This window comes from Myodes glareolus, chromosome 24 (assembly GCF_982192425.1).
Source record: "Myodes glareolus chromosome 24, mMyoGla1.1, whole genome shotgun sequence".
Taxonomy (NCBI): Eukaryota; Metazoa; Chordata; class Mammalia; order Rodentia; family Cricetidae; genus Myodes; species Myodes glareolus.
The window spans coordinates 1,194,087-1,211,157 of NC_142049.1; the positions used below are offsets into that span (position 1 = coordinate 1,194,087).

At 53.6% G+C, this 17,071-nt stretch overlaps 2 protein-coding genes across 3 annotated transcripts in view; both read right to left on the reverse strand.

Annotated features, from left to right (window-relative positions):
- Positions 1-1,721: 1,721 nt before the first annotated feature.
- Positions 1,722-7,735, reverse strand: Klhl35 (kelch like family member 35). Its single transcript, XM_085682940.2, has 6 exons — positions 6,725-7,735; positions 5,516-5,700; positions 4,738-4,856; positions 3,874-4,062; positions 2,773-2,961; positions 1,722-2,033 (listed from the first exon to the last, which is right to left on the reverse strand). The coding sequence occupies exons 1-6, from the start codon at positions 7,630-7,632 to the stop codon at positions 1,845-1,847; spliced, it is 1,779 nt and encodes a 592-aa protein (XP_085539066.1). The 5' UTR covers positions 7,633-7,735; the 3' UTR covers positions 1,722-1,844.
- Positions 7,736-12,042: 4,307 nt separating this feature from the next.
- Gdpd5 (glycerophosphodiester phosphodiesterase domain containing 5) overlaps positions 12,043-17,071 on the reverse strand; it is a 77,064-nt gene continuing 72,035 nt past the window's right edge. The window contains exons 15-18 of one of the 2 annotated variants that reach the window (XM_048435059.3): positions 16,504-16,586; positions 16,017-16,031; positions 14,131-14,243; positions 12,043-13,018 (exon numbers count right to left, since the gene is read on the reverse strand). In XM_048435059.3, coding sequence (XP_048291016.1) covers positions 12,870-13,018; positions 14,131-14,243; positions 16,017-16,031; positions 16,504-16,586 — 360 coding nt within the window. In that variant the 3' untranslated portion in view covers positions 12,043-12,869. The remainder of the gene's footprint in view (positions 13,019-14,130; positions 14,244-16,016; positions 16,032-16,503; positions 16,587-17,071) is intronic. The other variant, XM_048435060.3, reaches the window with a different exon arrangement.

Consider the following 17,071-nt stretch of genomic DNA (forward strand, 5'->3'; position numbering starts at 1 on the left):
ACATATTGCCCTCCAGTCACCATTTGCAGAGGACAACTGGGCGTCAGTTGTCTCTACTGTGTGGATCTCTGGGTTTAGCCGTGGTAGATGTCACTAGCGTCCCTCTGACTGAAGTGCTGCTGTATGCCCCTGCATTCATCTGATCTGATGAGTGAGGTTTCCTGTCATGACAGGTGAGAGGTGGTAAAGTCCACCTGATACTTCCAGACTTTTGTTACATTTGTGATTAGTGAGAAATGCAACAAGGAAGTGGAAGAGTGCTGTAGCGGTTGTTGTTTCACTGTTTGCTCCTGTCTTGCCTGTGTCCCAGCAGACTGCATGCACAGAACAGCAGTCACACTGTAGTAATTGGATAAAACTTAAAAAGAGGGTCCTTGAGGAATCTGAGTGGGAAGCTTGGGGTTGGTCACTGCTTGGCCCTCATGAAGTGTCCAGCACCAGGGAAGACATGCATATCCTTTAGAAGAGTTGGCCCTGGTTGGGCTCCTATTCCTGGATATACATGTGATAGGTACCCCTTGCAGGTGCTTTGTCCTGCATGTCGCCTTGGGTGGGGACAGGCAGTCTCAGTGCTGATCTGCACTCCTCCCCCTGCTTGCCATTATCAGCTGTATCCAGATGGCTAGTTCCCCATCTGTGTTACTGGAGCTCAGCTGGGACCAGAGCCTTTGTGCCTGGCTGTGATGGGCCAACCCCAGCTCCAGACATGGCCCTGGGGCTTTGAGGATGGGAAACAGGCCCCTCCTCAAAAGGCAATTTGAGTGCAAACGAGGGTCTGCAGCATCCCTGGAAACAGTCTCGGATCTCTGGTGTGTTTTTTCCTTTTCCCCATCCAGCAGTTTGTCATTGTTCTAGAGCCCTGGGCCATACCAACTGTACAGTGGCCTCAGAGTTGTGTCTCACCAGGTACACACTGGCCTGTCGCTGTGGTGCCTTTCACCCTGAAACAAAAATGCTGGGCCTGGAGAGATGGCTCAGTGTATAAAGGGTCTTGCTGCAGCTGCAGCTAAGCCTGCTGGTTGGAGTTCGGTCCCTGGAACCCACATGTTAGAAGGAGAGAACCAGCTTCCACAGTTTGGTCATCTGACCTCCAGACGGGTACCATGACACAGTAAAATAAAAAGTAGACTTCATGTCTACAGTAATGAAAGGAAATGAGGTAATGGGTGTGCTAACAGCTGGATGCAGACATTCCTCTAAAACTGCTATATTGGGACCTCATACTCAATGTCCTAGCATTAAGACTGGTGACATGCCCCAGCTGGTTAAGTGCTTGCCTTGCTGACCGATGACCTGAGTTGGGATCCCCGGAACTCATAAAGATGGAAGAGGAGAACAGACTCCACAGAGTTGTCCTCTGGCCTCTGCATGTACTTCATGCACTGTATACATACAACATGCACTCACTATAGTAAATGGATAAAATTCAGAAAGAAATAGGGTCCATCAGGTAGACGAATAAGTCTTCTGGATTAGCGTCATTTGGAGAGGTTGAGGGGAACTTAAATAGTAGAGCCTCACCAGACAGAATCTGCCGGCACCTTCCTGGTGCCAATTGCACTCCCCAGTGTCCAGAACAGTAATGCACCTGTTCATACAGCAGTCTAAGTATGGCTGTCTGGTGGCCCACAGTGGCAGGAGTCCTGGCAAACTGCAAAAGCAGGAAGGAACTGATTGGGATCCCTCTAGACAAAGCAGGCACGAGCTGGAACACACCCAACTTCTGAAAAACGTTTTACTTCTACAAGGAAAGGGGCAATAAGTTAAAGGACTATTCACATGAAGTTCCAGGAAGAGCCAACTGCCATGCCCAATTTTCTCCTCCTCTGGTTCAGGCTGTCCCGTCATCTGCTCAGGCTCTGGACAATGGTGACGCAGCCGTGCGAGCTGGTGCAGCGTTGTAGTGATGGCTGGGCTTCCACCTGCCCACTGCTAGGGTCAAAGGTGAAGACACTATTGGTGCTTTCCCCATGTTCGTCCCGCCCACCAAGGATGTGGACTTTCCCGTCACACACCGTCACGCCACAGCTCTCCTGAGTGGACAGACAGACAGACAGTTAACTGGGATGCAGCCAAGGACTCTCTGCCACATAGCAGAGCCTTGCCCTACAGACTGACTAGGCAATCTGGATGGAGACAAAATAACTGGGTGAACCTGACCCTTACTAAACAAATGACCCAGACAAGTCACCTGCTCTGTGTCTTAGGTCTCATCTGCACAGTTCAAAGAGCAACCATCCTCGTCACTGACATGGTATGAGGGATATCCTTCACTTGGTCTTAGCCAAAAACCATGGCTAGAAGATCGTATGCATACAAACAATAACACCATCCTGCAATCTTATTCAGAGCCGGGAACCTAGGCCTTGGAATCAACTAGGGCCAGAACTGACAGAGATCACCAATTATACACCTCCATAGCTTCTCTGGAGTCTTGGGGCAGCAGGTGGGGGAAACGAGGGGCTATGGACACCCAGGATTTGCACCTCTGGCCGCTGATGTCACTGGAGCAAAGAACTTAGCAAGTCCCTTGCCTACTCCCTGCTAGTTGGTACCTTTGTGGTAGACCAGATTCATAGCACTTGGATCCTAGATACTGACTTACTACGGCCCAACTGATGGCCCAGGGCCAACCTCTCTGAAAGGAGGTGATTTGTCACTGGGAGGACAAGCAAGGGGACTGTGGGATGCTATCTAGTGCGGAGTCCTATGTAAGCTCCAGAGCCTCTGGAGTGGGTCTGCACTCCTGGATGTACAGGAGCCCCCACTTACCACAGGGCCTGGCAGCTCAGCTGCCTCTCCCCAGACGTCGGCGCCCGGGTCGTAGGTGAAAATCTTACTCATGAGGCCGCCCACCACGTAAATGGTGTCCTCCAGGGAGACAGCGTCCAGACACCGCTGCAGGAAGGGTGCCGGTGACCGCAGGCTCCACTGGTCCTCCTTGGGGTCAAAGCATTGCACCTGCGGGAGAGAGCTGTGGTGAACGAGCCTCACCTGCAGAACTGCCCTCCACCCACATCCTCTTACCTCTGTCTCTAGGAATACCTGGCAGATTACCCTAATTTTTATCCCACTATGATTGGCTTATGCAGTGCTGGGGATCAAACCCAGAGCTTGCTGCATCCTATAACCCCAGCTTATAATAGATGCTTTTTTTAAATGGAGGAAAAGCATTTTAACCAATAGTACCTCTGTCATCAAATTTTTATAAGATCATTTTTATATATGTGTGTCTACATGTCTGTGGGTGGCTGCGGAGGCCAGAAGAACGTGTTGGATCTGTAGTTAAAGTGAATGGCAGTTGTGAGCACTTGACATGGGTGCTGGGAACTAAAGGCTGGTCCTTTGCATGAGCGGCAAGTACTCCTAACCTTTGAACCATCCCTCCAGCCTCAATCTTTCAAAAAATTAATTTTTATTAATTTTTTTAGGTGGAGGGCTAAAGATAGGGTTTCTCTGTGTAACAGCCCTTGCTGTCCTGGAACTCACTCTGTAAACCAGGCTTTCCTCAAAACTCAGAGATCCGCCTGCCTCTGCCTCCTTAGCGCTGGGATTTAAGGCATACACCACTGCCGCCTGGTTTTTTCAAGACAGGGTTTCTCTGTAGTCCTGACTGTCGCTCTGTAGACCAGGCTGGCCTTGAACTCAGGGATCTGCCTGCCTTTGCCCCCTGAGTGTTGTGATTGAAGGCGTGCGCCTGGCTGAGTTCATCTTATTTCCTTGATCGAAATTTGGGAAATGATTACCGGAGTGCTTACTAGATTCAGAAAATTAGATTGTCTCACGCCAGTGCCCAGATCTATCCAGCAAGCACACAGAAGGCCCCTCCGTTTCCCTGCAGCCTCTAATCCTAACCCCAAGGCCTGAGCCCACCTTGTCAGTGTTGACACCATCCTGCCCAGCGCCCCCAATCACGTAGAGCTGACCAGCGCAGGGCGCCACCGCTGCAGAGCTCACGGCCTCCGGCAGGGGCGCCGTGGCCTCCCAAGTGTTGGAGAATGGGTCGTAGCGCTCAACGCTGCGCAGGCGCCGCAGGCCATCGAAACCACCCACTGCAAAGAGCTGAGGGCGAAGACAAAAGCCAGAGACCTGGGATTCAGTGCTACAGGCGACTCCAACACTCCACCGCTTCAGTCTGTAAGCTCGCCAGGGGCATCTCAGCGCAGCCGCTGCCTGGCCAAGTTCCTCGCTCCCTGGTTCAGGAACCCCTTTCCCTGTTCAATGCAGGGGAGAGGAGACTAGTGTCTGAACGAGGAATACTCCAGCTGCGGATGACGCTTAGTAATAACTCGAGTGGTTACTAAGGGTAACCACCCACGCACCCGATTCCTGTGTGTTTCTGGATGCAGAATGAAGTTCACAAAGACAACTGGCTGTATTTTGTTTGTAAGCGGCAGAGTCAAGACTCAGTACCTGGTCTGTTTGGTCTCACGACACAAACCGTTTGAACTGGATTCGTACAGTGATGGCTACTTATCAGGGAGGGGGTGGTGATGTTGAGACAGGGTCTTGCTATGGAGCCTGGGCTGGCCTCAAACTCATGACCCTCTTGCCTCAGCCTCCCATGCGCTGAGATCACATGTGTGAGCCACCAAGCCCAGCTGCTGTGATGACTGTTAGCACTATCATATGATCTTTGAGCAAATCCTTCCTAATCTTCTGAAGCCTCAGAGCTCTCCTTCCCCCGGATCATCTATGTCTTGGATCCCAGGGCGGCAGCAGCCAGAGCGTTCCTACCTGTCCCTGCAGGGCCACCATCTTGTGCCTCCACCTGCCCTTGTGCATGGAGGCAACCTTGATCCAGGTGTGCAGATGGGAGCTAAACATCCAGACATCTCTGCTGTTGATGTGACCTCCTATGGGAAAAGAAGCAGTTGTCTTCCCCTGGCCCTGTTACTAACTCTCAGTGTCCCCAAAGAGCCAAAACACCCCTAATCCAAGGAAAGGCGTAAGAGCCTAGGAAGGCTTTCTCACTGGGCTGGGGTAAGACTAGGCCTATCACCCAGATGTGTGCTCTGAAAGGAAGGACAGGGAATCAGAGAGATCCAGGGAAGGGAGGGTGTCGTTCATCAGGTGCCCAGTGGTGCGATACCAGTTTTTCTCCGGGAACCAAACTGGAAGGGGTACCCTCAAGACAATCTTTAAGAATGTGTGATGGGGGAGGGGGGATGCAGGGCAACTCCATTTCCATCCTCATCTCTCCGAGGTGCTGGGATTATTACACAGTTTCCACACAGGAAGTGAGGATGAGGTTTAGGGACCAGGAATGACCTGCTGAAGACCAGGTGGCCTTCTTGTCAGAACAAAGTCACAGTTTCAGGCCTTCCTGTCCCAAGCCTAGCATCAACACTTCCCACAGGTGACTTGACTGGCTTTGCTGGACCACACGGTTTTAGCCACTAGCTGTAGGGGATTATGGGAAAGCCGGCCCCCATCTTCCGACTAAGGAGGAGAAAATAAGGGGTGTATGTGGGGAGTGGGGGACAGGAGGCTCCTACTTCAGTTGTGCCCTCACCAGAAACGTAAATGTCATTTCGAAGTGCACAGGAGGCAAATTCAGAGCGTGTGTACCCAGGCAGGCTGGGCAGCGGGGTCCAGCGCTGACTTTCTGGGTGGTAAGCATCGGCGAAAGGCAGCTTCAGAAGCCCTTTTCTGTCGCACCCGCCAATGACCACGATCATTTCGGCTAGGTCCATGAATCTGGGGTGAGGAGAAACCCAATACTGTACACGCACTCTGCGGCCCTTTCCCAAGCCACCTCCACCTCCCGCAAAGGGTGCTGGGGATTACTGAATCAGAACTCCAGCCTCTAAGCTATATCCCTAGCCCTTGAGTTTGCTTTTCTTCTGGGCGTCCAGCACGAGGCCCCGTTTGTTTCTCGCTGTTTGGACCACACCATGCAATGCAGCTGCCCTTCTGTCTACCCTGGCACTGGAACCCATCACTTCCAGCCTTACCCCTGGTTATGGATAAGAAGGGAGTTACTAACCCTTACCTTAGTCTACTGGCCTCTAAGTTACAGAAAAAAGACTTTCCCCAACGCCTTTCCCCTTCCTTCCTTTAATCCTTCAGATGGTCGTTAGGATTATTGCCCCTTTTACAGAGGAGGAAACGGAGGGGGCTCGTGGATTATGGGCTAAGTCTTGCTCAGTTTGGTCTGATAGGAATCCTCCATCCCTAACAGCTAAGGTACTGTGTTCTTCCCCAGCCCCTCCTAATGGGGAATTGCCATGAGCAAGATGACTCAGACATCCTGCAAAGCTCTCCACCATTGACCCTTTGGGTTTCTGGCCTCGCGGCATTTTCCATACCCTCCGGCTAAGTGCTTTCCTAACCCATTTTGTGTCCCTGCCTTGTGCTCAAAGTTAGAGACAGCATCACCACTGTTTTCTGTCCTTCAGGTATGAAGGGCTATGGTGGACTATCCCATCTATAGTCTCTGAGCTTGGCTTTGCACTGGTGGAGTGGATGTTTCTCGTGCCTTTGCGTGCTTGTCTTTCTAGCCAGTGGGTCCCTAGAGAGCAGATCCCAACAGGACCCGTTTCTCAGAATGACGGATGGCGCCAGAATTGGAATGCATCCTGCCCTCACAAGTCTAATTCTTCAAGGCAGACCGCCAGGTACCAGGAAACGGTGACATTTCAAGAGGGGCAGTGAAGGAGCCAGAGCTGGGGAAGGCACGAGGCCTTGCTGGGGCGCGAGGCTAGCAAGCAGGAGGCCATACCTCCGCGGCCGGGCCCGCACTGCGCCCGCCTCCCGGCCCAGGATGAAGCAGGCGCGGGCTTCAAGCAGCAGCGGGCGGCAGTCGCCGCAGGCCTGCAGCAGCTCATCGGCCTCCACCTTCTCCAGGAAGTAGGCGGGCGCCAGCAGCGGCAGACGCACGTGCTCCAGCAGGCGACGCAGGTGCCCGCGGCGAGCCGGCGCGTCGTGGCGCACCCAGCGCATGGCCGCCTCGAACACGGCCTCCTCGCGCGCCACGCGCAGCGCGGGGTCGGCCAGCAGCGCCGCCACCTCGTCGGGCGCCAGCTCCAGGAAGTCGGCGTGGCGCGTCACCTCCACGAAGGCCTGGCGCAGCACGCGGCCGCAGCGCTCGGCCAGGGAGGCGAGCGAGAAGGCAACTGCCACACGGCGCAGCGCCAGGCTGTTGGCGGCCCGCAGGCGACCCTCGAGGAAGCGAGCGCACGCCTCGCGCAGCCCCGCCACGCCCAGCCGCTCCGCCAGCGCCAGTACCGCGGTCGCCTCCTCCTCGGCGCGCAGCCGCACCCCCGCGCCGTACACATAGTCGAGCACGACGGCCAGCGCCGCCGCCGCCCCGGGCGCCTCGGACCCTACCGGGATCACGGCCGCTGCACGCTCGGGACGGCCGGCCGCGAAGAGACCGCGGAAGTGGGCGCTGGCCGCGCTAAGCGCGGCGCGGTGGCACGGGAAGTCGCGGCCGCCGGCTCGCAGCACCACGTCGGTGAGGGTGCCGCTCCGCCGGTACGCGTTGAGTGTCTGCAGGATGCGCTGCGCGTGGCACGGTGCCGCGCATGGGGCCTCCATGCCCGGCTCCGACTCCTCGCGCCCCGGGGTCTCCCGCATGCTGTGAGGAGAAAACACACACCGCATTGGGGGTAGGCCTACTCGGGACATCCCGCACAATTAGGCTTTCCTTCGCTGGGTCACTCACCACGCACTTCTGGTCATGCACCTACTGTACCCAACCTCACCCCACCCTGGTCCATCTAGACTTCTGATGGCGTTTAGTCAACCCCTGCCTTCTGTGTCCAGTCCTCCCCTCCAGAATCCTGAACAGTTTTCTGTTCAGACTTGGCTAAGGTTTTTCCTGCCAGGCTCTGCGGGAAACAGATGGCAGACTCAAATAGGATAATTTGAGGATACTCAAAAAAAGGGAGGGGGAGGATGGAACGAGTTTTACAAGTCTGGACTACGCAGTGTTTAGGGATTCCACCCGGGATTGAGTAGTGTCACGTGGCTTTCAACAACAGGAAGACTACTCTCAACTTCTGAAGGGGGATCTCAGGGAGGTTCCTGGAACTTGGAAAAAATGTCTATAGGAAGGGTCTGGTTACGCGAGCTGTAGTCTCTGGTAAAGGGATTCAAGCTACTCTAGACACCTGTGTGTGTGTGTGTGTGTGTGTGTGTGTGTGTGTGTGTGTGTGTGTGTGTGTGTGTGTCTCCATTCTCCCATCCTCTGCTCCAGGGCAGATCAGCCTGGCTTTCACAGCGTCAGAGGGATCATGCCGAGTACTGGACCCATCGCCTCAGCATCACGCAAAATAAGCTCCTGATGACAGGGACTGTTGCCCGGATAGAGACGACCAACCCAAGTCCACCGTGCACCAGGCTGCTAATTCTAGCCCCTTCGCAGGACTTGCCAGGGTGGGAGACGTGTTCTTAAGGAACAAGCCGGGATCCAGTGATCAAGGATCCAGTGATCAAGGAACAAGCCGGGATCCAGTGTACTCCGGGTCATCGGAGTACAGCAGGGCTGTCCTTAGCTAGCTTAGGACGCAGCTACCCTCTAGGTGGAGACTCGAGAAGGCAGGTGTCAGAAGAAGGACAGTCCCCACGCTATTGTGGTGGTCCTTAAGTTCACCTCCTAAGAACTTTGCCAATACTTACTGCCACCTACTTCCCTAGGCTCAGGGAACTACGGGCACACGGTAATGGGAGACTCCGTTTCCAACGTGAAGTCCCACCGTCGGAGGGGGGTGGGGTGGGCAAGGACATTTGGGAAGGTAGGGATTTCCACGTGGGGCTCTATCAGCATTCTCCCATCTTAGAGTCTAAGCAAGTTCATGGGCTGACTGAGATACAGTCAGTGGAAACCGGCTCGGCACTCCACTCTCCTGCTAACCCCGCCCCGCACGCTTTGGATGGACACTTCCCACAGCAAGATAGCCCTTTAGCCAGGCTTCCGAAACCCTGTCCCAGGTACTTGGTACTTACCTGGCCACGCCCTCTTCCGCAACTGCTGTTCTTGTAGATTCTAGCAGCTCCAGTCCGTGCCTGCCGCTTGCTGCCTCGCCTGCTTGCCTGCTTGCCTGCTAGCAGCCTGAGCTCCTGATTTTACTCTGGCTTTGCCTAGACTCCCACTTGGGCTCAGCTGCGGGAGGACAAAGGGACTGGACGCCAGGGGGGGAGGGGAGGGAAAGGAGCCGGTAGGAATGGGCACTGGGCTTTTGTTCCGCTCTTGGACCAGTCTTGGGAGGGAGCTGTGTGGATGAGCAAGGAGTTGATTGTGTGTGCGATGCTGGGCAGTGGTGTTTGAGGACTGGGGTGACGGGTGCTGGGTTTGTATGGTATACCTATGGGGTGTCTGCTTCAGGTAGATGGGATGGTTGTCAGCATGTAGGTGTTCTAGAACCCAGATGTGTGTATGTGCACGGAACACAGTGACTGTGAAGTCCTGGGGTGCTTGGGCTATGTAGACATGTCACTACATAGCTTTGGATGCAACCAGGAATGTGGCTGTTACTGCTATGGACCCAGATTTCCCTCCCGTCTCTTTGTGACCACTACATGTATGATCCCTGCTCAGCACAGCTGTCATTGTAAACTTTTGCATAACCCATGTGTCTGTGGCTGTTCATTTGCATGTCAGAGGACTGTGTGTGTAAGAGATTATTATCATATGTGTGGACCTATGCTCATGTGTATGTGGCAATTATCTCTCTCCACTCTGTGTGTTGCATGTATGTGGTCCTGTGACTGTAGTGTGTGACTGGAGGCAGCTGTCTTTGAGTTCTGGGACATCCTGGTCTACAGAGTGAATTCTAGGATAGACAGGGCTACATAGAGAGAGCCTGTCTCAAAAAAAAAATGTTTAGGGGCTGGGGAGATGACTAAGAGGTTAAGGACACTGCCTGTTCCTTTAGAGGACCCAGGTTCAATTCCCAGCACCCACATGACAGTTTACAACTCTCTGTAACCCCAGTTCCAGGGGATCTGATCCCTTCATACCAATTCACATAAAATAAAGTTTAAAAAAAATTTTAAAAAAATGTTTAACGCTCCTCACATTGGGATCTTGGTCCCTGGGCTGGTGGTGCTGTGGAGAAGTCGCTGAGAACCTTCCTATTATACTCATCCATTAATGGCTTAATAAGTTGATGCTATTACTGTGATATGGAGGAAAGTGGGAGCTGGGGTCCAGTTAGGGGGCTCTGCGTGTCCATAATGAGATCTGGTGCCCTCTTCTGGCACACAGGCATACATGCAGGCAGAACACTGTATACATAAATAAATTAAACAGGAGATGGTTAGCTACACTTATACTAGGGGAGAGGGAGAGCTTTTCTATGGTGGCTTGAAAGGGTGTTAATGGGGCCAGGGAGATGGCTTAGCAGGGAAAGGACTTGCTGCCAAATCTGAGAGCCTGAGATAAATCTCTGGGATCCTGTTGTAGGTAGTTTCAGTTGTCAACCTGACACAAACCCAGAGTCACTTGGGAAGAGGAAACCTCAGCTGCAGAATTGCCTTGGGAGACTGGCCATATCTGTGACGTCTTCTCGTAAGTGCTAATTGATACAGGAGGGCCCAACCTATTATGGGGCAGTGCCATGCTAGGCAGGTGGTCCTGGGCTTCGTCAGAAAGGTATCTGAGCAAGCCAGAGGAAAGCAAGTCAGTAAGTGGTGTTCCTCCATGCTCTCTGCCTGTCTTGTGCTCCTGCCCTGGCTTCCTCTGACGATGGACTGCAACCTGTAAGCTTAGACAAACCCTTTCCTCACATTGCTTTTGGTCAGAACGTTTATCAGAGGAACAGAAACACATTAGGACAGACCTACAGGGTAGAAGGAAGAACTGATCCCCCACAAATTGTCCTCTGGCCTCCACATCTGCGCTGTAACACACAGACACACGACACAGTAAATATTTAAAAGGATATAAGTGGCTTGGGAACCTTTGTACTTGGGGAGGGGCTGAGTGAGGGTTCACAGAAGGCTTACAGGACATACTGGGTTATCTGAGTAGGAAGACGCCTTCTAGTGGTGAGGGAAACTGTAGGTAAATCCTCCCAGATCCCAAGGAAGGGATTGTGTAGAGACATTGTTAGTGGGAGTCTACTGTGGGTCCAGATGTGGAAGGGGTTTATTTTCTTTCTTCCTAGAAGGTGACAGGCTCTTCTTACAGCAAGAATTCTATCTAGAACATCCACGTTTGGAGATGAGACCATACCCAGTTTCTCCTAAGTGGCATAGCATCTACCTAGTGTACTGGTTCCCAACCTTCCTGATGCTGTGACCCTTTAATAATACAGTTCTTCATGTTGTGGTGACCCCCAATCATAAAAAAATATTTTCGTTGCTACTTCATAGCTGTAATTTTGCCACTGTTAGGACCCATAATGTAAATGTCTATGATTTTTGATGGTCTTAGGCGATCCCCATGAAAGGGGTTGGGACCTACAGATTGAGAACCACTGACCTCGTGCAAGATGGACCAGGGGTCCAATCTTCCTTCTTCCCTTCAGGATGCATTCAAGGCCATTTTGGGGGCTGGAGAGATGGGTCAATAAAGTTAAGAGCACTGGCTGCTCCTCCAGGGGAACCAAGTTTGGTTCCCAGCACCCAGGAGATCCAACACACTCTTCTGGACTCTGAGAGTACCCACACACAAGTGGCATGTATACATATGTACATACAAGTAAATATTTTTTAAAATTTAAAAAAAAGATATTTTTAAAGGCATGTGTTACCACACCCTAGCAAGACATTTTAAGCATGAGTTAAGGGTGTGGATATTCTCAGAACAGCCCTGGCTTTGCTCATTCAAAGCTATGCGACCTTGGATGATCTCTTTGCTATCCTGCCTCCCCACCCCCCCGCCCTGCATAATGAAAGAGCATTCATTGGTTTTGTAATCCAGGGACGCCAAAGCCCCAGCATCATGACTGATCAAGGGAAGAGCTCGGATATTCAGTCATTTTCATTTTCATCTGTGAAATGGCTCTTCCTCAAACCCAGGGGCCAGCACCCAACCCCAAATCCACATGATGTGTCCTCAAATTGCTACTGACAATTCAGAGACAACACACATTAAGACGGCAGCTTTAATTGTCCTGGCCCATAGGTTCCCTCTACTGTAGGCATCTCTGGCCAGACATCCATGCTTGACAGAGCTCAGAGCACTTTGCCCGGGTGGCCCATTGCCCTGCAGCCACTGCTGTGGGAACCTGAGGTCATATCAGTCTGTTGATCATGTGGTCTTCAAGGCTTCTTCTGACCCAGAGGGCCTGTTGGACAATTGGGTGTGAGGCAGTACAACCCCGAACCTGTGATTCTGGACATCTCTAGCTACTTCTCGGGGACTCAGAGGCCAGTGGTGGAGGGAAGCTGCTTGGGAGGAACATGTCTCCACCATAGCCACTGGTTTTCCTCCTGAGATGAACTTCCTTGTGCTTTGAGATGGGTGCAGAGTGTAGCTGCCAGGCAGGGGTGAGACCCAGCCCACATCCTCAAGGCAGGATGAGAACAGAGTCATCTCACAGCACGGACAGATAAATAGACAGGAGTGGGCCCAGGAGAGCAGCCACATTCTCCACTTTCACGGGGCACACGGCACAGCCCAGAGGCTCACCAAACCTTCCAGGCTGGGAGGCCAAGGACGGCTGTGAGAGGGACCAGGAGACTAGGCCCACACTTCCCGGATGAAAAGCCCCAGGCCTGCAGGGGCATCTGAGAGGCTAGAGTCCTGGCCCACCTGGGCCTCAGTGGAGAGGTCATCGCCCAAGAGAGGCTGGAACAGACAAAGGAGCTTGGAGCATACAAGCAGGCTGCGGAACCAGCTCCCCCTGCAGGCGCAGTTTCTGTCAGCGCCTCTCTTCTAGATGCTACCTTAGGTACACGTCAGGCAGACACTTCAGCTAATGGCCACCCCGGTCTGTGAGGGTCTTGGCACGGCTGCCACCGCCTCGAGGGCCCACAGGAGTGGCTGTGCTGTTGGCATAGGTGTCATAACTGCTGTCCGAGCACACGGAGAGCTCGTCAGAGACTTCCACACCATCACTGATCTCTGTTGGACCAGAGGAGACAGTATGTGAGTGGGTGAGTAGGGAAGATGGGCTCTGAGGACAGGGAAGACAGGAGGGGAAGGAGGCACGAAGAGGCAGATGTAATCACTGGATCCAGTTAGCACTGAACCCGTGGGCACTGAGCCTGCATTCAGGGTCCCCCTGGGTCCCTCCTGGGCCCTTAGTCCTCTGCCTCCTGGAACATCCCACTGCAGAAAACCAAACCATGGCACCCTTGGGTGCTTTGTTACCCAGTGCTAGCTTTCAGGCATTTGCGTGCGCGTGCGCACGCGCACACACACACAGGCATTTGCACACACACAGGCATTTGCACACACACACAGGCATTTGCATACACACAGGCATTTGCACATACAGACATTTGCATACACAGGCTTCTCTCGGTTCAGTGACTTCCTTCCCCAGTGAGCCCTCTTTTTCCTAAATTCTGGTTCAGGTCTCCCCATCTCTGCTATGTCGATCTAATAGACACCTCCTTGACTCCCCAGGCTGAACTGGGGCCTCCTGTTTCAAGCCAGCCTGGCTCATCCAGCCCCTATCACGGTCTGCAAGGGCAGGGGCCTCTCCTTGTCCAGTGGACTGTATGTAGTCCCTGTTCTATACTAGCTGCTTTTGCTTTGCTTTGAGACAGGGCCTCAGGTAACTCAGCTCACCCTTCCCTGTCTCTGATCATTCCATTCCACAAGCACCTCCAGCCGTCCTTACATCCCAGTTTCGTCACCACCTTCCTTGCTACCCCAGGGAGCTCGGGGCACACTTCCTGCCTTGGCTCTTCGCACAAGAGGGACAGTGACCCCAGTTTTGCACAAGTCTTTACAGCTGTCTTCATCAGACTGGGAACGGCGGCAGGGGCAGAACACAGCTGTCACTTACCGATGTCACATGTGAACTAAGGAGAAATGTAGGCCCTTCAAACAGACACCCCACCCCAGCCTATCACTGAGCCCCTGGATCTGGGGTAGTCTGACGAGGAGACACACGTGTTTCCGTCCCTCAGCACGTGCATGGGTGTGAGCCTGAGAAGAGGTTATGTCCACCTGTCCTTCTGTGTTACACGTGAACCCTCTAATCCAGGGCCCGTGCAGGCTGTCACCTGAGAAGATGAGCTTCTCTTTCATGATGCTGACGTCCCGGCTGGTCCGGCGTACGGCGGCACTCAGCATGATCTGCTCTGGGTTATAACTCCGGATGCCACCCAGACGCCACCTGTGGAGACGGCCCCGTGGGCATCAGGTCCCTCCCCAGCCTCCCTGGAGCAGACACCCTGCCCACTTCCATAACTTCTCCTGATATGGCCCGAGAGACCCACAGCACAAATGGGGAAACTGAGGCCCAGAGAGGGGCAGTCAACTGATGTCCAGCCAGGGCTTTCCTGTCTTTCTCTCTCCTTTCGTTTATCAGCAATCTTGGCCTGGACAGGCAGTTTTATTAGTTATGCCCCGGCTTTCTTTGGTTGGGACAGTTGCGGGGTGGGGTGAGCTCAGCAGATGTGACTGATGATCCACTTTTATGAACACACCAGCCTCAGGAAACCCCAGCAGAGGCTTCCTGTAAACCCACCAAATGCAATGGGCTGAGAAAAGCCAGAAGGGGCCAAAGAAGACACTGACAGCAAGGTTTTGTTTAGGATTGGTCCTCACAGGTCCCCAGACAAGGATGTCAGAGGAACTTGGTATGGAATTATCCAACTAGAAATAAGTACCCCCGACTCCCCAGGAGATGGACCCCTGACGGGTGGTTGGAGGCAGTGAAGAGTCCATATGAAACTCACTGTGGGTTTCTAGACAGGGCTAGCACAGCAGAAATGGACAGACAGGGTGGCAGGACCGGGCAGACGGGGGTTGGGGAGCAAGAGGCAGGAGGGGAAGGCACTGTGCCTTGGCTGGGCCGGCTGCCTTGCCAATCCTTGTGGGCAGTGCTTGTTCCCCAGGCTCCTTGTCAGGCCCCCAGTGCCTGCCTCAACGCCTGGCAGGTTGTTGTGTTGTATGAGTGTTTGTTGAATCAATGAATGAAAGAATGAGGCCCACAGAGAAATGATCTCCCTTCCCCCTGCTTCACCTCCCAGGTTCCCTCTTCTCACTCTGGCTATCCCTGACCCTCAGGAGACAATAACTCTGGTGGGCTCAGTACCACACCAGGCAATGGTGTGGACTCTGCAGCTGGAAAGAAGAGGTACGAGCTAAACTTCCTTTCAAGGATTCAGTCCCATAGCCAGGTTCCAGCTTCTCCTGCATCCCAGCGTAGAAGCTGTTCAGCAGAGCTACCTGACCCAGCACAGATCTTAAGACACCTGACCACCCCTAACACCTAGGTCTCATCTTAGAAACTAATGTTAGAACCCACTGGAGAGAGGATCAGGCCAGGGTCTCTACAGCCAGGCACATCCAGGACAGGAAAGCGACTGGGTGGGGGTGGGGGTCTCCCTAGGGGAAAGGAGTGAAGGTGTGGGTCATAGACAGTGAAAAGGAAAAGGTGATGCAGAGAAATGGGCATGAGCCACTGGAAAGGAAGTCCAAGAGGCAGAAGCCAAGGGAGTCAGACAGAAACAGGAACGGGGCTTTGCACGGGGTAAGTGGCGAAGGACCCCCTGAGTGCTGGACTTGGGGATGTGAGGACCCTCTCTCTCCCCAGGGGAGACACTCGGGGGCTGAGGGAAGCTGGGCCAGCACCTACCAAGGACACGCTGGTCCCCACCCACAAAAACTGCAGTAGGGACCAAAAAGTACAGCATGGGAAGAATAAATCCCAGCACGCAGGAGGCTGAGGCAGGAGGAACACCAGTCAGAGGATGGCTTGGGCTGCGTAGCGAGGCTCATCTCAAAGGGGCAAAGGAACCGGAAAGGAGAGAGCAGAAAGGAGGCGGGAGGGGGCATGGAAAAGGGCCAGCGCTTAGTGAACAGCAGCTTTTCAGACAGACCTGGAAAGGGAGTGGCCAGAAAGGGGGGGAAGAGGAGCAGGAGGGGAACACACCAGAATTACCTGATCAAGTGATAGCTGTGAGATTGCCAGAGTGCAGCAGAGAGGGGGAGGGGAGAGAGGAGGGACATGCGCCATCAGAGCAGGGTGGGACAGAGAGAGAACATCAGTCAAGAGCCAACCCCAGCCCCTTGGTGCCTGGTTGCCTAGGGCCCCAGGCTGGCCCAACATCGTCCCCTCCCTGACCGCCCATTCCACCCATGACAATCACATGCCAGCTGTCTCAAGGGGTATGGGAGGTTCCAGCCGGCTGAATAGCACTCGGTCCTCCTAGGAGCGAACCCATGTCCTGGCTGACAGCGGGCAGACCGGCCATGGAGGGAGCAGCATCCACCAGATACCACACAGCAGATTGGGGAGTGGGGGGAAGTTTGGCTCTGAGCCCCCCCGAGCTGGTGCTCACTCTAGAGGCTGCCCAGCTTGTGCTGAGGGTGGGGTCTGGGCCCTTGCTGTGGATAGGCTAGGTATGGACATGTTGGGGTCTACTCACTTCTGGAGCACAAAGATGCCAACGATGAGGCTGAAGGAGATCAGGTCGGCAGTGACCCACATGAGACAGTACTCGTCTGGGGGCTGTGGAGAGAGGACCCAAGGCCAGCTCCGGTCAGGCCAGCTTCCAGTCAGGCCAGCTTCCGTCAGAGCTCATCCATAGACCGTGGGACCTCTTATATTAAACTAGTGAGGAAGGGCAGGGGAGGAGCTTGAGGCTCCTCAATATTTTATTTTGTAAGTGTAGACTCTTGGCATGTTAGGCTAGGTGTGTGTGTGTATATATGTGTGTGTGTGTGTGTGTGTGTGTATTCAGAGTAGAAGTGTGTTGAGTCTCGAGTGTGTGCAAGCTTACAGGAGCTCAAAGCAAGAGACGAATGATTTTTTAAAAAATCAATAGTTACTTTATTTGCAGGTAAGGTGTCAGGTGCCTGGCAATGGATCTGTGACCTTACAAATATGTAAGGGGCGCCTGTGTGGGGCAGGAGGACAGTGATCACAGGGCCTGGGGAAAACAAAGGCCCCTGTGTGCTGTGTGTCACCTCAGCACCCTCAGCCTCAGACAGATG

Coding starts and splice junctions, on each gene's coding strand:
- Klhl35 (XM_085682940.2), bottom strand. CDS start 7,632: ATGTCCCGAGTAGGCCTACCCCCAATGCGGTGTGTGTTTTCTCCTCAC. Junction 5,701..6,724: donor GTGCGGGCCCGGCCGCGGAG/GTATGGCCTCCT, acceptor TCCTCACCCCAG/ATTCATGGACCTAGCCGAAA. Junction 4,857..5,515: donor AAATGACATTTACGTTTCTG/GTGAGGGCACAA, acceptor CTTTTCCCATAG/GAGGTCACATCAACAGCAGA.